Below are 18,554 nucleotides of genomic sequence, written 5' to 3' on the forward strand. Positions count from 1 at the left end.
TCCCGGAAACAGCAATTGGATGATGACCAAATAGCCATTTCAATAATTTTGGTTGAGGGATAAATATTGGCCAAGGACACAGTGTGACCTCCCTTCACTTATTTGAGATAATGCCATGGGATCTTTTGTGACCACCGGAGAGGACAGATGGGATGGAAGTCTTCTTTCCTTCCCATTAAAGAAGTGGGATGAGCGGACATGAGCCCGTCTGCTGTTAACCAGGAACACATTAATATTCCACCTGCTACAGCGAGAGCAAAAATCACAAGTTTTGAGCAGTTTTGGTTGCCTTCCTAATGGACACTGATCCGCCGCACAAATTCACAACAAGTGCTCACTAAATTGGCAACCTCACACATAAAATTATACGTCAGAGTGGGAGACTAATCAGCACGTTGGAACTGCACTCTGCTGTGAGAGTAAGAGAGAGAAGGGAAGAAAGAGAGAGAGAACCTGAGTAACTGGAGGGAAAAGCTGAAATTTCACTCCAGTCCAGCAGGGGCGATATCCTTGAGGGCAAAGATTCTTGGGGGTGCAAGAGCCACTTCCATTATGTTGACACAAGGCAGACCACTATTTACAAAGCAAAATAAATAGTGAAAGTGTTTAGCAATATTGTGAGCATTATATAACAATCTTTCTGTAGCATGGGGAGTGTTCAGTAGGTGTATAATTACAAACTTTATCCAGTTATTATACATGGTCACCAGGTATATGATACAGGGTAACACAGTGATGGATATGTGTAGTGTTCTATCTCGTGTTATAGAGTGGTACTGTATATATTATATGGCAATATTAATATGGCTTTTATGATGTACAGTGAGCGCCATATTTAAATAGTGATCGAGACTCCAACACAAACAATACTGAATACAGCGGACACTGATGAGGTGCATGATTATAGAGTGATCTTGTGAAGCTGCACAGCTACTTCATCAGGTGTATGGGCAGATTCCATATCCCGCACTTGCCCAGGCACTTCACAATGTTTACGTACTCGTCCCAGCAAGTGATTTACATCAGAACATTAATTCCTTCCTTGCACTATTCTGACAAAAGGTCACAGATCCAAAACATTAACTCATTTCTCTCTCCATATAGGCTGCCAGACCTGCAGAGTATTTTCAGCGTTTTCTGTTTTTAGTTTAATTCCTTTCATTTAGTGCTTCTGAAACCAGAGGTTGCTATCCTCTCGATCTTTCTTTCGGCCAGCGGCTGGGTTCCACAAGGGCCTGCAAATACTGCTCCTCTGCAACTGGTCAACAACTAGTGCCCTCAGGTGAATGTTTAACCGATTGATGCCTTTCCCTCGCCTCCTCGTTCACCCATCCATCTGGCTGCATTTCTCTGATGACATTTGTCCACTGCTCCATCTAGTGGCTGAAGCAGGAAGTCAGAGTCCTGACTCGGTGCAATTCAAATCCTCAATCTGATGACCAGCAGCTCTCTGCACATCTCCCTCTTTGAAATAAAAACAGTCGCAAATCCAGAATGTCCGGCCATTAGAAATATGGGTGATTATCCATCAGAAAGGAAATCAGGCAGTTTGTGGATACTCTATAGTCTGCAACAGAGGAACTGGGAGAACTCATTACTCACAAGCCTCCCGCACTCAATTAGATCCTGGCTGATCTTCAACTTAATTGCATCTATCCACCTTGGTTCCAAAACCCTTCCTATTGCCCAACAGAAGTCCTACAACACCAGGTTAAAGTCCAACAGGTTTGTTTTGAATCACTACCTTACAGAGCACAGCTCCTTCATCAGGTGAATGAAAGAACTGCGGTCTGAAAGTTAGTGATTCGAAACAAACCTGTTGGACTTTAACCTGGTGTTGTAAGACTTCTTACTGTGCCCACCCCAGTCCAAAGTCAGCATCTCCATGTCATGGCTTGCCCAATAGAAGTCAATCAATCTCAGTTTTGAAATTTCCAGTTGACCCCCAGCCTCAGCAGCCCAGGAAAGAGAGCTCAAGATCAATAATGTTGCAGAGGGATAAATATTGGCCAAGGACACAGTGTGAACTCCCCTTCACTTCTTTGAAATAAGAGAGGCACGGTAGCACTGTGGTTAGCACAGTTTTTCACAGCTCCAGGGTCCCAGGTTCGATTCCTGGCTTGGGTCACTGTCTGTGCGGAGTCTGCACTTTCTCCCTGTGTCTGCGTGGGTTTCCTCCGGGTGCTCCGGTTTCCTCCCACAGTCCAAAGATGTGCAGGTGCCCATGCTATTAACTACAGCCTTGGAGTACAGAGAGGTTGACTCACAGCTCGGGTGCTCGCAGTCAAGGTGCCCCCCCCTGCACCCCTCCAGCCCCCTCCCCCCTGTTCCTCACCAATGTGCAGCGAAGCCCCACTGGGAACGTTGGATGCCACAGTCGAAAGGATAATCAGGCTGGCATGTGAGGCCCCATGGTGGAATAGCTCCTGACATTCGCTGTAAGTCAGCATTAAGAATGACCAGCTGGGAAAAATGTCACAGCAAAATAAATTCAAGCAGAGAGAAGAAAGAAGCAATTTGGAAGGAAAGGATTGTCATCAAGTAAAACTTTCCATTGACAATGTAGGGGAAGTCCCTCTTGGTGCCTTTAACTGTGCACTATTCAGTTTACTACAGTGCTCTGTATATGCACATTGCATTCTGATAGCCAATGATGTGACTCAGTGGGCAGCACTTTCACCTCTGAGTCACTAGATTGTGAGTGCAAGTTCCACTCCATAAACTTGAACACGTAATCCAAGCGGACAGTTGGATACAGCACTGAGCGGGTGTTGCACTGTCAGAGGTGCCAGTTTTTTGATGAGAGATTAAACAAACCCCCTGGGCTGGATTTTCCATCGGTGGGATCCTCCACTTCACCTGCAGCGCACTTGCGCCTGTGGAATTTCCGAGGACGTGGGGGTGTCCACAATGGGAAACCCCATTGGCCGGCTGCCCGGATGGAGGATCCTCCCCCTGTCTGCCCTCTCAGCTGTCTGTAAGAGATTCCATGGTACTTTTTCGGAGGCCAGTGGAGCTACCCCCAGTGTTCTGGCCAATTTCCATCTGCCAAAGCCATTAAACCAGATTACCTGCTCATTATCTCGTCGCTGTTTCTGGAAGCTTGCTCCCAATTTGGCTGCCATATTTCCTACATTACAACAGTGACTACACTTTAATGGCTGTGTATTGCTCTTGGACATCCTGAGGCATGAAAGAAGCCATATAAAATGACAATCCCTTCTTTTATCTACCAGCACCAGTTTTAGGCAGAAACATCATCTGGCCAATGAATTTTAAGTGGAGAATGTGCACATTTTGTATACGTGTATGAACATTAATATGATAATAATAATCTTTATTGTCACAAGTAGGCTTACATTAACACTGCAATGAAGTTACTGTGAAAACTGTTCATCCATCATTCAAGGTGCATTTCTCAACAATGGTTATTGAGCTTGTTTCAGGAGAAATGGCAGCTAAGTGGAGTTAAGATAAAGATTGGCCATGATCCAATTGAACAGACTTTGAGGGGCTGAATGGCTTCCTCCTGTTTCTATAATTCCCAGAAATATAATGCGACCATTCAATCTTCTGAACGGCAAGGTTACTGCTCCCCACTTCAGATGGCAATGTCCACCCAATATCTCAAAAAGGAATTCAAAATAGATGCAGGGATTCTTAAGATAGTTATATATTACTCACCATTATGGGCATCATGGACGCACAGTGCGTAGCACTGTTGCTTCATAGCACCAGGATCCCAGGTTCGATTCCTGGCTTGGGTCACTGTCTGTGTGGAGTCTGCATGTTCTCCCTGTGTCTGCATGGGTTTCCGCCGGATGCTCCGGTTTCCTCCCACAAGTCCCGGAAGACGTACAGTTAGGTAATTTGGGCATTCTGAATTCTCCCTCCGTGTACTCGAACAGGCGCCGGAATGTGGCGACTAGGGGCTATTCACAGTAACTTCATTGCAGTGTTAATGTAAGTCTACTTGTGACAATAAAGATTATTAAAAGTTAAATTTATTCCTTTTACATGACATTTATAAAATGAGACTCCCTAGATCTGGTTTCCTACTGAGGCTCCTGCAGATCACTACTTGATGCCAAATTTCTCATGGAAGTGAGGAATAATGAATAATGAATTGGACACATAAACAGTTGCAATGTTTTAACCCCTGCAAAGCTGATTTTTTTCAGAGAACTCAATTACATAACTAATCTTTAAAAAAAGAACCTCACAGATTTTTACAATTCAATGATTATTAAATTCACATTAGCCTTGGGTCAGCAGGTCGCACTCTCAGACACCTCTGACATAGAAGGTTAGGCTGCAAGTCTCACTCCGGTTACTATGAGTACATATTCAAGACGACTACACCAGTGTTTCCTATTTCTTTTCTCATTTGATCTTTTCTGTAACCTTCCCCCCCCCCCCCCCCCCCCCCCCAAGAAGAAGGCAATTTTCGGCAGCACATACGAATATTCATGCCTTCACAGACAAATATTTGATCTTTGCTTTTAGCACGTCTCACTCACGAATCCTGGTTTCAATTGTAATCTCCAGTTGCTGCCTAGACAGAGTTGTACACACAGAGCAAGACCCGTTTCAAGACTCATTACAATGAGTTACCATGCCACTGCCGCTTAAGGAGTTAACACTACAATAAAGATTATCTTATAATCCAAATTTTAGAATCTAAACTTTTGCTTATTATATTAAATGTTGCAAAACATTCTTACATTTCTCTTCTCGTCTTTCACTCATTTCATCTGTTTTTATTCCCTCATTAAGTTCCCATTCCCCTTTCATTGCACCTTCCAGTCTCTAACATGGCAGGTACAGGTGAGAAACCCTGATATAAACCCCTGACCCAGCATTCCCAACATTAACATTCTGTCCTCCCCAGTGGTACAAATGCCAGTTCAAACCAAGGCTGATTTACTGATCGGACTGTTCTTTCAGCACCTGAAGTGACAGATAAAGCTCTCTTTTAAGTACTGAACATAACTTCAGTGCGAGAACATAATTTGTGTGTTACTCCAGAATACTGGTGGCCGGGGTTACTGGTGTGTACTAAGCACAGGGTCAGATTTTAAACTTCCACCCCATTCTCACTCCTCCATACAAAAAAAGCATCTGATATTTAGATTTTTTTTTAGAATTAGAACAGTACAGCACAGAACAGGCCCTTCGGCCCTCAATGTTGTGCCGAGCAATGATCACCCTACTCAAGCCCACGTATCCACCCTATACCAGTAACCCAACAACCCCCATTAACATTATTTTTTTAGGACACTAAGGGCAATTTAGCCTGGCCAATCCACCTAACCTGCACATCTTTGGACTGTGGGAGGAAACCGGAGCACCCGGAGGAAACCCACGCACACACGGGGAGGACGTGCAGACTCCGCACAGACAGTGACCCAGCCGGGAATCGAACCTGGGACCCTGGAGCTGTGAAGCATTGATGCTAACCACCATGCTACCGTGCTTGGCCACGGATGTAACAGTTTTAATTAACATAGGAGGAAGAGGGCTTTCAGCCCCTCAAGCCTGCTCTGCCAGTCAGCTAGACCAATGACTGATCATCTATCTCAATGCAATTTTCCCGTACTATCTCCATATCCCTTGATGTCTTCATTATCTAGAATTCTATCAATTTATGTCTTGAATATACTCACTGGTTGAGCTTCCACAGCAGAGAAAGGCCCCTCTGGGTAGAGAATTCCAAAGATTGATCGTCCCCGAGTGAAGAAATTCTTCCTCATCTCAATCCTAAATGATTTACCGCTTATTCCTAAACTGTGTCCCTGGTTCTGGACACCTCAGCCAATGGAAACATTCTTTCTGCATTTACTCTGTCAAGCCCCTTAAGAATTCTCTAAGTTTCAAAGAGATAGCCTCTCATTCTTCAAGGGAAGCACAAGCACGGTGGGTAGCACTGTTGTTTCACAGCTCCAGGGTGTCAGGTTCGATTCCCGTCTTGGGTCACTGTGCGGAGTCTGCATGTTCAGCCCATGTCTGCATGGGTTTCCTTCGGGTGCTCAGGTTTCCTCCCATAAGTCCCAAAAGACGTACTGTTAGGTAATTTGGACATTCTGAATTCTCCCTCTGTGTACCCGAACAGGCGCCAGAGTGTGGCGATGAGGGGCTTTTCACAGTAACTTCATTGCAGTGTTAATGTAAGCCTACTTGTGACAATAAGATTATTATTATAACTCTGGCCCAGTATCTCAAGCACTCCTTACATGACAGCCCAGTATCTAAGGAATTAGGTAAATCTCCACTGTTTTTCCTCTCTGGCAAGCATATCCTTACTTAAATAAGGAGGTCAAAACTGTACACAATACGCCATGTGTGATCTAACCCAAGTTTCTATACAATTGAAGCAAGACATCTTTACTCCTCTACTCACATTCTCTTGTAATAACATGTAAGTGAAGCAAGCAATTCGGAAGGTAAATGATAAGCAAAGTGCTGTACACACCCCTGTCAGCATCAACGGGGCCGAGGTGGAGACAGTTAGCAGTTTCAAATAACTAGGGCTGCACATCTCCAAAAATCTGTCCTGGTCCATCCACGTCGACGCTACCACCAAGAAAGCACAACAGCGCCTATACTTCCTCAGGAAACTAAGGAAATTCGGCATGTCCACGTTAACCCTTACCAACTTTTACAGATGCACCATAGAAAGCATCCTATCGGGCTGCACTACAGCCTGGTATGGCAACTGCTCGGCCAGGACCGCAAGAAACTTCAGAGAGTTGTGAATACCGCCTAGTCCATCACACGAACCTGCCTCCCATCCATTGACTCCATCTACACCTCCCGCTGCCTGGGGAAAGCAGGCAGCATAATCAAAGATCCCTCCCACCCGGCTTACTCACTCTTCCAACTTCTTCCATCGGGCAGGAGATACAGAAGTCTGAGAACACGCACGAACAGACTCAAAAACAGCTTCTTCCCCACTGTCACCAGACTCCTAAATGACCCTCTTATGGGCTGACCTCATTAATACTACACCCTGTATGCTTCATCCGATGCCAGTGCTTATGTAGTTACATTGTATATCTTGTGTTGCCCTATTATGTATTTCCTTTATTCCCTTTTCTTCCCATGTACTTAATGATCTGTTGAGCTGCTCGCAGAAAAATACTTTTCACTGTACCTCGGTACACGTGACAATAAACAAATCCAATCCAATCCAATGTTGCCATTTATTACAAGAAGATTGTAGTTTCCCATTCTCTCTCGCCCTCCTTATCAGTGAGGTTATATTTGCTACCTTCCAAGTTGCAGAAACCATTCCAGAATCTATAGAATTTTGGAAGGTGTCCACCAATGCATCCAGCCATCTCTTTCAACATCGAGGTATAACTATCATCAGCTCCAGGGGATTTATCAGCTTTCAATCCCATGAATTTCTCCATTGCTACATTTTTACTAACACTAATTTGTTTCAATTCCTCATTCCTGCCATTCCCTTGGTTCTCTAGTAGTCCTGGGAGGTTTATTGCATCTTCCTCTGTGAAGACAGACACAAACAGCAGGATTCTACGTCCCTCCAACCCCGTTTTCCGGAGCAGCACGCACCCGCCGGCAGCGAGATTATCTATTCCTGCAGCCGGCCTGTATGATTTCCCATTGTGGCCACCCCAAACCATCGGAAAACCCGTGGGTGTGGGTCGGCTGCCGGTGAAGTGGAGGATCCTGCCGACAGAGAATCCTGCAGAAATTATTTGTTTAGTTTCTCTACTTTTTCCTTATTCCCTAATATAAATTACCCTGTCTCTGTCTGCAATGTCTTTGCTAATCCTTTCTTTTTCCATACCTGTAGAAGTTTTTACAGTCTATTTTTATCTTTCTTGCTAGTTTACTCTCATATTCTATTTTCCCTTTCTTTATCAGTTTCTTGGTTCAATTTGCTGGATTATAAAATGCCCCCAATTCTCAGGCTTACTACTTTTCTTAAAAGTATTGGATGGGATTCTCCAGTCCCCCATCCACACGTGTCCCAGTGGCACACCTTGGCTGGTGGCAGAATTCTCTACTCCCACCGCTTGTCAATGGGATTGCCCATTGAAGCCACTCAACTCTGCCAGGAAACCCACGGACCGAGGTGCACTGCCGGCAGGAAAAGAGAATGTCAACAGCTGGGAAATTCCGCCCATAAAAACCCTCTTCCTTTGATCCAATACAATCTTTAACTTCCTGTGTTAGCCACAATTGAATCACTTTTCCTGGTGTTTTTTGTGCCTCAAATGAATGTTTATTTGTTGCAAACCATGTTTAATTAGTTAAATACTAGCCATTGCCTGACGACTGTCATACATTTTACTGTAGTTTCCCAATCTACCACAATTTGTTCCTCATACTTTCAGTTTCCGTTGTTTAATGTAGTGAAATGGCCCATGGAGAATTATCAGATGCCAAGATACTAGGAAAGATAGCCAATGCTTGCTCAGAGGGTAGGTTTTAAGTAGGAACATAAAGGAAGAGAGAGAAAGAGTTGGAGAGGCGGAGACATTTGGAAGGGAATTCCATGGCTTAGGGCCGGACACCAGAAGGCACAGCCACCATCGATGGAGCAATGACAATCAGGATGCACAAGGGGAGCTCAGAAATCACAAACAGAAATAACTCGAAAATTAGGAAGGGTATGGAAACCTGCTGGCATGTTAACTGACCTGAGCTGTGGAGGATGTCATAGGGAATTAATAATATGGACACACCTAAGGGGGAATGTGGGGAATATTGCCCTCAGCAACACACCCCAGAAAAAATTCAGGCCTTGAAAATAGTCTCACCAGGATCATTGTGTACCATGCACACGTATAGATGCCTGGTGAATGCACCATTCTAAGTGTTTGAGTTTGGAAATTAGAGCACTAAACAGAGAGTGAGATTGAGAGCAGAACTCATGAGAAAGAGATCCTCACAGCCATGCGGAAATATGTTTCTAGCCAGATAGATTGGCTGTAGATTGCTGAATCCTAAACTTGTTTGTTCCAATTATTAAAAATCCTGCCACATGCAGAAACTGTTTTCCATCCAGTCAGACATTGCTCACTGGAGTCAATCTGGGCCAAATGTCAAAATCGCACTACTCAAGTGCAATCACTTTTTGGTAAAATTTACACCCTTGTTCTGGAGTTCTCTGTTCATGTTCAAATTCAAATGACTGAATGAAAGATTCAATAGCTGTGCTTTATAGATTACAAATTGGCCTCACCCCACCCCCATTCACTCCTGCTGACAGAGATGGGACAGGTGTGGCTGTATCTTTGGCACAGGTGACAGTGTTGGCACAGGTATGGGTGTATATTTGGTACAGGTGACAGTTTTGGCACAGGTATGGGTGTATATTTGGCACAGGTGACAGAGTTGGCTCAGGTGCGGGTGTATATTTGGCACTGGAGACAGGGGTGGTACAGGTCTAGGTGTATATTTAGTGCAGATGATAGAGAAGATATATTTGTGGTGAATATTTGGTCGAAATGATAACGATGGTACAAGCGTGGGTGTATATTTGGTTACAGGTGGTGTTCCTGGTGTTGTTGTATATTAGCTTACATGTTGATGTATATTTAGTTGCAGGTGATATTTCTGGTGTTGGGTCTAAATTTGGTTCCAGACAATATTTCTGGTGTTGGTGTATATTTGGTTACAGATGGTGTTCCTGGTGCTTTTGCATATTTGCTAACATGTTGATGTAAAATTAGTTACAGATGATGTTCCTGGTGCATATTTAGTTACAGGTGATGTTCATGTAGATTTTAATACAGGTGCCGTCATTGTGTATTTGGTTATATTTGATATCCCGGATGTTTGTTACAGATGACCTTCCTAGTGTTGGTGTATAATTAGTTACAGATGATGTTGCTGGTGTTGATGTATTTAGCTGGTTTAGCTGATTTAGCTCACCAGGCTAAATCGCTGGCTTTTAAAGCAGACCAAGCAGGCCAGCAGCACGGTTCGATTCCCGTATCAGCCTCCCCAGACAGGCGCCGGAATGTGGCGACTAGGGGCTTTTCACAGTAACTTCATTGAAGCCTACTCGTGACAATAAGCGATTTTCATTTTCATGTTTGGTTAACATGTGATATCATCGTATATTTGCTTACAGAGGATGTCACTGATGTTTTTTATATTTAGTTACAGATGATATTGGTGTAGTTTTAATACAGGTCATGTTCCTGGTGCATATTTAGTACAGGTGATGATGGTGTATATTTGGTTACAGGTGTGCTCCTGGTATCAATGTATATTTGGTCACAGGTGGTGTTGGTGTACATTTAGATAAGGTGATGTTTCTGGTGTCTATATATATTTGGTTACAGGGTTTGTTCCTGATGTTGGGGCATATTTAGTTACTGGTGAAGTGGGTATAGTATTTGATACAGGTGATGTTTCTGGTGTTGGTGTATAGTTGGTGCGTTTGATGTTCCTGGTGTCTATTTAGTGACAGGTTATATTGGTTTTTGGTGATGTGGGTGTAGAATTTGATGCAGGTGATATTCCTGGTGTTGGTGTATAGTTGGTACATTTGATATTCCTGGTGTCTATTTAGTTACAGGTTATATTGGTGGATGCTTAGCTGCAGGTTCTTCTGAAGCCCCCTGCTTCTTCAATACACATCCCTCTGTATTTCTTTGTATCATCTGCAAACCTAGCAACACTGCCCTCAGTTCCTTGCTCCAGATTGTTAATGAATATTGTGAAAATTGTGGTCCCAACACCGACCCCTGAGGCACACTACTAGTTACCTCCTGCGATCCTGAAAAAGACCCCTTTATCGCACCCCCCCCCCCACCTTTCCCTTCTGCCAGTCAGCCAATCCTCTATCCATGCCAGTATCTTCCCCTTAATACCATGGGCTCTTAACTTATTTGAAAGCCTCCTATACGGCACCTTGTCAAAGGCCTTCTGGAAATCTAAATAGATCACATCCACTTGTACTCCTTTGTCTAATTTCCTCAATACCTCCTCAAAGAACTTTAATAGATTTGTCAGATATGACCTCCCCTTGACAAAGCCGTGCTGACTCAGCCCTATTTTAAGATGCACCTTCAAGTACTCTGCAATCTCATCGATAATAATGGTCTCAAAGATCTTACCAATGACTGAAGTCAGGCTAACCGGCCTGTAATTTCCTGCCGTCTGCCTCCTTCCTTCTTAAATAAGGGCGTTACATTAGCCATTTTCCAGAACGCTCCCTGCCTCCAGTGATTCCTGAAAGATGACCACCAATGCCTCCACAATCTCCTCAGCTATGTCCTTTAGAAGCCTGGGGTGTAGTCCATCGGGTCCAAGTGACTTATCCGCCTTCAGACCTTTCATTTTCCCCACATCCTTTTCCTTAGTGATGGGCACCACACTCACCTCTGTCCCTTGATTCTCCTGGAGCTCTGGTATCCCACTGGTGTCTTCCACTGTGAAGACTGATGCAAAGTACCTATTCAGTTCCTCTGCCATTTCTTTGTTTCCTATTACAACTTTGCCATGTTCCAGTGGTCCAATATCTATTCTTGCCTCTCTCTTACCTTTTATATATTGAAAAATCTCTTATCTTCTTTTATAGTACCAGCTAGCTTACACTCTTATTTCATCTTCTCCCCCCTTACTGCTTATATGTGATGTTGGTGTATATTGGTTGTAACTGATGATATGTCTAGTTTTGGTGTAGATTTGGTTACTGGTGATGTTCATTGTGTACTGTAATATTAGTTAGAGGTGTTGGTGTATATTTTGTGAGAGTGATGATGTTTCTAGTTGTCGTGTTGATTCAGTTACAGGTGATATTGGTGTATATATAGTTGCTGTGGATGTTGGTGTGTGCTTGGTTACAGGCGATGTTGATGTATATTTAGTTACAAGTGATGCTGGGGTACATTTGCTCACAGGAGATGTTGGTGTATATTTGCTTTCAGGTGATGCAGGTGGTATATTTAGCTACTGGTAATCTTCCTGGCATTGGTGTATATTTAGTTACAGGTATTGTTCCTGGTATTGGTGTACATTTGGTTACAGGTGATGTTGATGCCAGTATAAATTTACTTACAGGTGATGTTGGTAGTGGTGTATATTTAGTTAGAGTTGATGTTCGTGGATATTTAGTTCCGGGTGATTTTCCTGGTGTTGGTGTACATTTAGTTACAGGTGACTTTCTTGGTGTAGGTGTATATATTGTGGAAGTTATAATGTTTCTAATTTGGGTATCGACTCGGTTACATGTGACGTTGGTGCATATTTAGTTACTGGTGCTGTTGCTGCATATTTAATTACAGGTGACATTGTCTTGGTGTTGATTTAATTACAGGTAGTGTTGGTGTATATGTGGTGAAATGATGATGTCTCTAGTTCCGTTGTATATTTAGTTACAGCTGATGTTGGTTTATATTAAATTACAGGAGATGAAGGTGTATATTTGGTTATAGGTGATGTGATCTATATTTGGTACAGGTGATGTTGATGTATATTTAATTACATGATCATTGTGTATATTTAATTACGGGTGATGTTGGTTAAGACTTAGTTACAGGTGATATGGTGTCTATTAAACTACAGATTATGATGGTGTATATTTGGTACCAGGCGATGTTGGTTCATATTTGATTACGAGTGATGTACATTCTGTTATTGGTGATGCTCCTGATGTTGGTGAATATTTGGTACATGAAAATGTTAGTTTTGGTCAAAATTTGGTCACAGGTGATTTTGGTGTTGCTATTGATTTAATTGCAGTTGATGTTGGTGTACATTAATAAAAAGTAGTGTTGGCGTATAGTTTGTGGAAATGATAATGTCTCTAGTTTTGTTGCATATTTAGTTACAGGTGACATTGGGGTATATTAATTTACAGGTGAAGTTGGGGTATATTCAATTACAGGTGATCCTGGTGTGTAAATAATTACGAGTGCAGGTGGTGTATATTTATTTACAGGTGACGTTGGTGTATATTTAATTACAGGTGACATTGGCGTATATTTATTTACAGGTGATGTTGATGCATATATAGTTACAGGGATGTTGTGTTGGTGTTGTCTTAATTAAAAGTTGTACAGGTTGCGTTGTTGTATATTTTGTTACAGGTCAGATTGGTGTATATTTATTCACAGGTGATGTTAATGTATATTTGGTTATGGCTGACTTTAGTGTCTATTTTGTTGCAGGTAATATGGTGTATATTTGGTTACAACTGATGCTAGTGTATATTTGGTTACAGGTGACATTGATCTATATTTAATCACAGGTGACATTGGTGTATATTTAGTTACAGGTTGTGTTAGTGTATAGTGTATGAGCCAGTTTAGCTCAGTGGGCTAGACAGCTGGTTTGTACTGCAGAACAAGGCCGGTAGCGCGGTTTCAATTACCCGCAAAGGCGCTGGAATGTGGCGACGAGGAGCTTTTCACAGTAACTTCATACTTGTGACAATAAAAAGATTATTTATTATTATATTTGGTTACCGGTGATGTTCACATATATTTGGTTACAGGTGATATTGGTGTATAATAAATTACAGGTTACATTGGTGCATGTTTGGTTCCAGGTGATGTTGGTGTATATTTGGTTGCAGGTCACATTGGTGTATATTTGGTTATAGGTGATGTTAGTGCATATTTATTTACAGGTGATGTTGGTGTACATTTGGCTATGGGCGGTATTGATCTATCATAAATTACAGGTGACTTTGATATAAATTTGGTTGCAGGTGATGCTGGTGGATAATAAATTACAGGTGACATTGGTGTATATTTAGTCACAGGTGACATTGGTGTATGTTTAGTTACAGGTTATGTTAGTGTATATTTGGTTACCGGTGATGTTTGTATATACTTGGTTGTAGGTGATATTTGTGTATAATAAATTCCAGGTGACATTGGTGCATATTTGGTTCAAGGTGATGGTATATATTTCATTGCAGGTGGTGATGTTGGTGTATATTTCATTAGAGGTGATATTGGTGTATATTTGGTTCCATGCTATGTTAGAGTATATTTGGTTACAGATGATGTTAGTGTATATTTGGTTACAGGTAACTTTGGTGTATATTTTGATGCAGGTCACGTTGACGTATATTTGGTTGCAGGTGATGTTGGTGTACATCTGGTTATAGGTGGTACTGATGTATAATAAATTACAAATGACTTTGATATTAAATTGGTTACAGGTGATGTTGGTGTATAATAAATTACAAGTGACATTGGTGTATATTTCATTACAGCTGGCATTGGTGCATATTTGGTTCCAGGCGATGTTGGTGTACATCTGGTTACAGGTGGATTTTGTGTATATTTGGTTACAGGTGATGTTGGTGTACAAAACATGACTGGTGACATTGGCATATATGTATTTACAGGTGACATTGGTGTATATTTAGTTGCAGGTGGTGTTGGTGTATACTTAGTTCCACGTGATGTTGCTGTATATTTAGTTCCATGTGACATTGCTGTATATGACGTTAGTGTACATTTGGTTACAGGTGACATTGGCATATATTTAGTTGCAGATGATGTTGGTGTAGATTTGGTTACAGGTGACATTTGGTACACGTGACGTTGTTATATATTTAGATCCATGTGGTGTTGGTGAATATTTGGTTCCAGGTGATGTTGGTGTATATTTGGTTGTAGCTAACTTTGGTATATATTTTGTTGCAGGTGACATTGGCATATATTTAGTTGCAGGTGATGTTGGTGTGGATTTGGTTACAGGTGACATTGGGTACAGGTGACATTGGCATATATTTAGTTGCAGGTGATGTTTGTGTATATTTGATTATAGGTAATGTTCAGGTATATTTGGCTACAGATGACGCAAGTGCATATTTGGTTACAGGTGACAGCGGTGTATATTTCGTTGAAGGTGACCTTTGCATATATTTGGTTAAAGCTGGCATTGGTATATATTTAGATACGGGTCGAGTTGGTGTATAATAAATTACAGGTGGCCTTGGTATATATTTAGTTACAGGTAACATTGGTGTATATTTAGTTAGAGGTCGTGTTGGTGTATATTTGGTTCCAGGTGATGTTTGTGTATAATTATTTGCAGGTGACATTGCTGTATATTTAGTTGCAGGTGACATTGGTATATATTTGTGTATATTTAGTTATGGGCCGTGTTGGTCTATATTTGGTGACAGGAGACTTTGGTATATTCGGTTCCATGTTATGTTCCTGTATATTTAGTTACATGTGGTGTTTGTGCATATTCGGTTATAGGTGATGTTGGTGTATAATAAATTACAGGTACCTTGTTATATCTTTAGTTACAGGTGACATTGGTATATATGGGCATATATCCACTATTGGTATATATCTGGGGCAGCACGGTAGCACAAGTGGATAGCACTGTAGCTTCACAGCGCCAGAGTCCCAGGTTCTATTCCCTGCTGGGTCACTGTCTGTGAGGAGTCTGCACGTTCTCTCCGTATCTGCGTGGATTTCCTCCAGGGGCTCCGGTATCCTCCCACAGTCCAAAGATGTGCTGGTTAGGTGGATTGGCCATGATAAATTGCCCTTAGTGTCCAAAACGGTTAGGAGGGGTTATTGGGTTTCGGGGATAGGGTGGAAGTGAGGGCTTAAGTGGGTCGGTGCAGACTCAATGAGTCGAATGGCCTCCTTCTGCACTGTATGTTCTTTGTTCTATATTTAGTTACATGTGATGTTGGTGTATATTTAGTTAAAGGTGGTGTTGATGTAGTTTGGTTCCAGGTGGTTTTGCTGTGGTTTGGTTACGGGTGATGTTGGTGTATATTTGGTTATGGGTGATGTTAGTGTAGATTTGGTACAGGTGATGTTGGTGTATATTTGGTTACAGGAGATCTTGGTGTAGATTTGGTGATGTTGGTGTACATGTTACGGGTGACTTTGGTGTAACTTTAATTACAGATTGCGTTGATGTATATTTGGACCCAGTGATATCAACGTATGTTTGGTTGCAGGTGATGTTGATGTATAATAATTACAGGCGACCTTGATGTAGATTTAGTTACAGGTGGTGTTGGTGTATACTTAATTACAGGTGATTTGGGTGTATATTTAGTTACAGGTGGTGTTGGTGTACACTTAATTACAGATGATTTGGGTGTATATTTAGTTACGGGTGGTGTTAGTGTATACTTAATTACAGATGATTTGGGTGTATATTTAGTTACGGGTGGTGTTAGTGTATACTTAATTACAGATGATTTGGGTGTATATTTAGTTACAGGTGGTGTTGGTGTATACTTAATTACAGATGATTTGGGTGTATATTTAGTTACAGGTGGTGTTGGTGTACACTTAATTACAGATGATTTGGGTGTATATTTAGTTACAGGTGGTGTTAGTGTATACTTAATTACAGGTAATTTTGGTGTATATTTAGTTGCAGGTGGTGTAAGTGTGTACTTAATTATAGGTGATATTGGTGTAGATTAAGTTACAGATGGTGTTGGTTTATATTTAGTTACAGGTGATGTTGGTTTATATTTAGTTACAGGCGGTGTTGATGTGTATTTGGTTACAGGTGATTTTGGTGTAGATTAAGTTACATGTGATGGTGTAAATTAAGTTACAGGTGATTTTGGCGTATATTTGGTGACAGGTGATTTTGTTGTACATTTGGTGACAAATGATTTTGGTGTATCTTTAGTTACAGGTGATTTTGGTGCAGATGAAGTTACAGGTGATTTTGGTGCAAATTAAGTTACAGGTGATTTTGATGTAGATAAAGTTACAGGTGATTTTGATGTAGATAAAGTTACAGGTAATTTTGGTAAAGTTACAGGCGATTGTGGTGTAGATTAAGTTATAAATTACAGGTGATTTAAGTGTAGATAAAGTTATAGGTGAATTTGGTGTAGATTATGTTACAGCTGATGCTCCTGGTGTATATTCGGTGCAGCTGATAATATCTCTAGATTTGGTGTAGATTTATTTACAATTGAAGTTGGTGTACATTTTGCTACTGGTGATGCTCCTGGTGTTGGTGAATATTTGGTGCAAGTGCAAGTCGCTAGTGCTGCTTACAGGTGTTTTGTCGAAGTTTGCCCATCCCCAGCATCCTTACCTGCCACCACCGCCGGGTTGTTCTGCCCTCCCTCCGGTTTGAGCCACATGTCGGTGGTGAACGCTCCCCGAGGCAGCTTGACCTGGCGCCGCGGCTTGAGGCGCTCCCTGCCCCCGGAGAGGTAGAGCACGGTGCCGAGCCCCAGTTCGCATCCGGCCCGGCCGGAGCCCCAGCCGCAGGACAAGGAGCTGCCTCCTCCGGGGGGCGAGGAGCCGCGGTCTCTCTCTCCGCCGGGGAAGCCGTCGCCGCTCTCTCCGCCCTCGGGGGACGGGCTGCTCCTGCTGCCGGCCGGCTGGCCGCTCTCCAGCGTCCAGGGAGCTCCGTGCTCATCCTGCCGCCCCGGGTACAAGGCGAGGCGGGCTCTCGGTGCCCAGCGCCGGCTCCTCCTGCCTCTTCCCTCCGCCGTCCGGCAGTGCTCCACCCCGGAGCCACTCTCCGCCCGGGAGATGAGGGCTCGCTTGTAAAGCCAGTGCTGGTTAGCCCGGACCACACTGAGTGGCAAGAGGTCCAGAAAGGTACTGAGGACAAACAAGAGTCTGGCAACCAGCATAATGTGAACACACTCCTGAGCTAGGTCTCAAAACCCCCCTTTTAAATCCCAGGTACGATTATCTGCAAATAAAACTTTCTCCAAAATAAAAACTTCCTGCCCCTTAAAAAAAAATCCTTTTCGAAAATACTGATTTCTATTTTAATCCCCTGGATTCAAAACTCTATTTGAAAAAAAGAACTCTTTGCTCATTAAATCCTGCCAAGGTGAACCTAAGACTAGATTCACAATCCCAGTTCGAGCAGATCTTGTTCTCTGCACTCGCTGTGAAATCATTGCCTTACCCCAGCGCAGGTTGAGCATTTTTATACCGTGTCCTGTCCTCTCTCTGGATCGCCCCTTCTCACACATTCTGCCCCCTTACGCGGGTATCCCCCCCCCCCTTCTTTTTTTAAAATCTTTTTGGCATATCTGCATCTATTCTTCATTGTTTGACTGGCTGGCTGGGTGGGTGAGTGAGTGGGTGGGTGGGTTTGTGAGTGTGTGTGTCTCTCTAGATACAACATCATGTGATCTGCAAGGGGAAAAGGGGGTGGGTTGTGTGTGTGCGGGGGGGGGGGGGGGTGGTAGGGAAATGCCGTCAGATTGTAAACAGCGATTCACTGAGACTCAACCTGATGCTGTGGAACAGAGAGGGAAAAATAAAATGTACCCCCCCACCTCCCACCCGGCTGCTGCTTTAACTGCATACTCCTGACCCCCCCCCCCCCACCCTCATATAAACTGCAGGACGGGGGGTGGGGGGGTCACTGTCACTAGTGGCAACCGCCTTGCCCTTGTGTCAGCTCAGCCCCATCGGTGTCAGATGTGGCAGCCGGGGGAGAGGAGGAGGGTGCTCGGTTTTGTGTGTTGTTGGTGAGGGGGGTGCATTCTTCAAACCTTCTCCACCGGTCCCTGTGGAGTTCCACACTCACGGTTCAAACTTTGACTCAATTCTCCCGACCCACACGGACAGAAGGGG

The 18,554-nt window shown here is 43.0% G+C and overlaps 1 protein-coding gene across 1 annotated transcript in view; it reads right to left on the reverse strand.

Moving 5' to 3' along the window:
- LOC119964233 (pappalysin-2-like) overlaps positions 1-17,916 on the reverse strand; it is a 61,990-nt gene extending 44,074 nt beyond the window's left edge. The window contains exon 1 of the mRNA XM_038793516.1: positions 17,044-17,916. Within this exon, the coding sequence (XP_038649444.1) occupies positions 17,044-17,593 (550 nt within the window). The 5' untranslated portion in view covers positions 17,594-17,916. The remainder of the gene's footprint in view (positions 1-17,043) is intronic.
- Between the last annotated feature and the right edge of the window lie 638 nt (positions 17,917-18,554).

The sequence above is a fragment of the Scyliorhinus canicula genome, chromosome 4, assembly GCF_902713615.1.
Source record: "Scyliorhinus canicula chromosome 4, sScyCan1.1, whole genome shotgun sequence".
Lineage (NCBI taxonomy): Eukaryota > Metazoa > Chordata > Chondrichthyes > Carcharhiniformes > Scyliorhinidae > Scyliorhinus > Scyliorhinus canicula.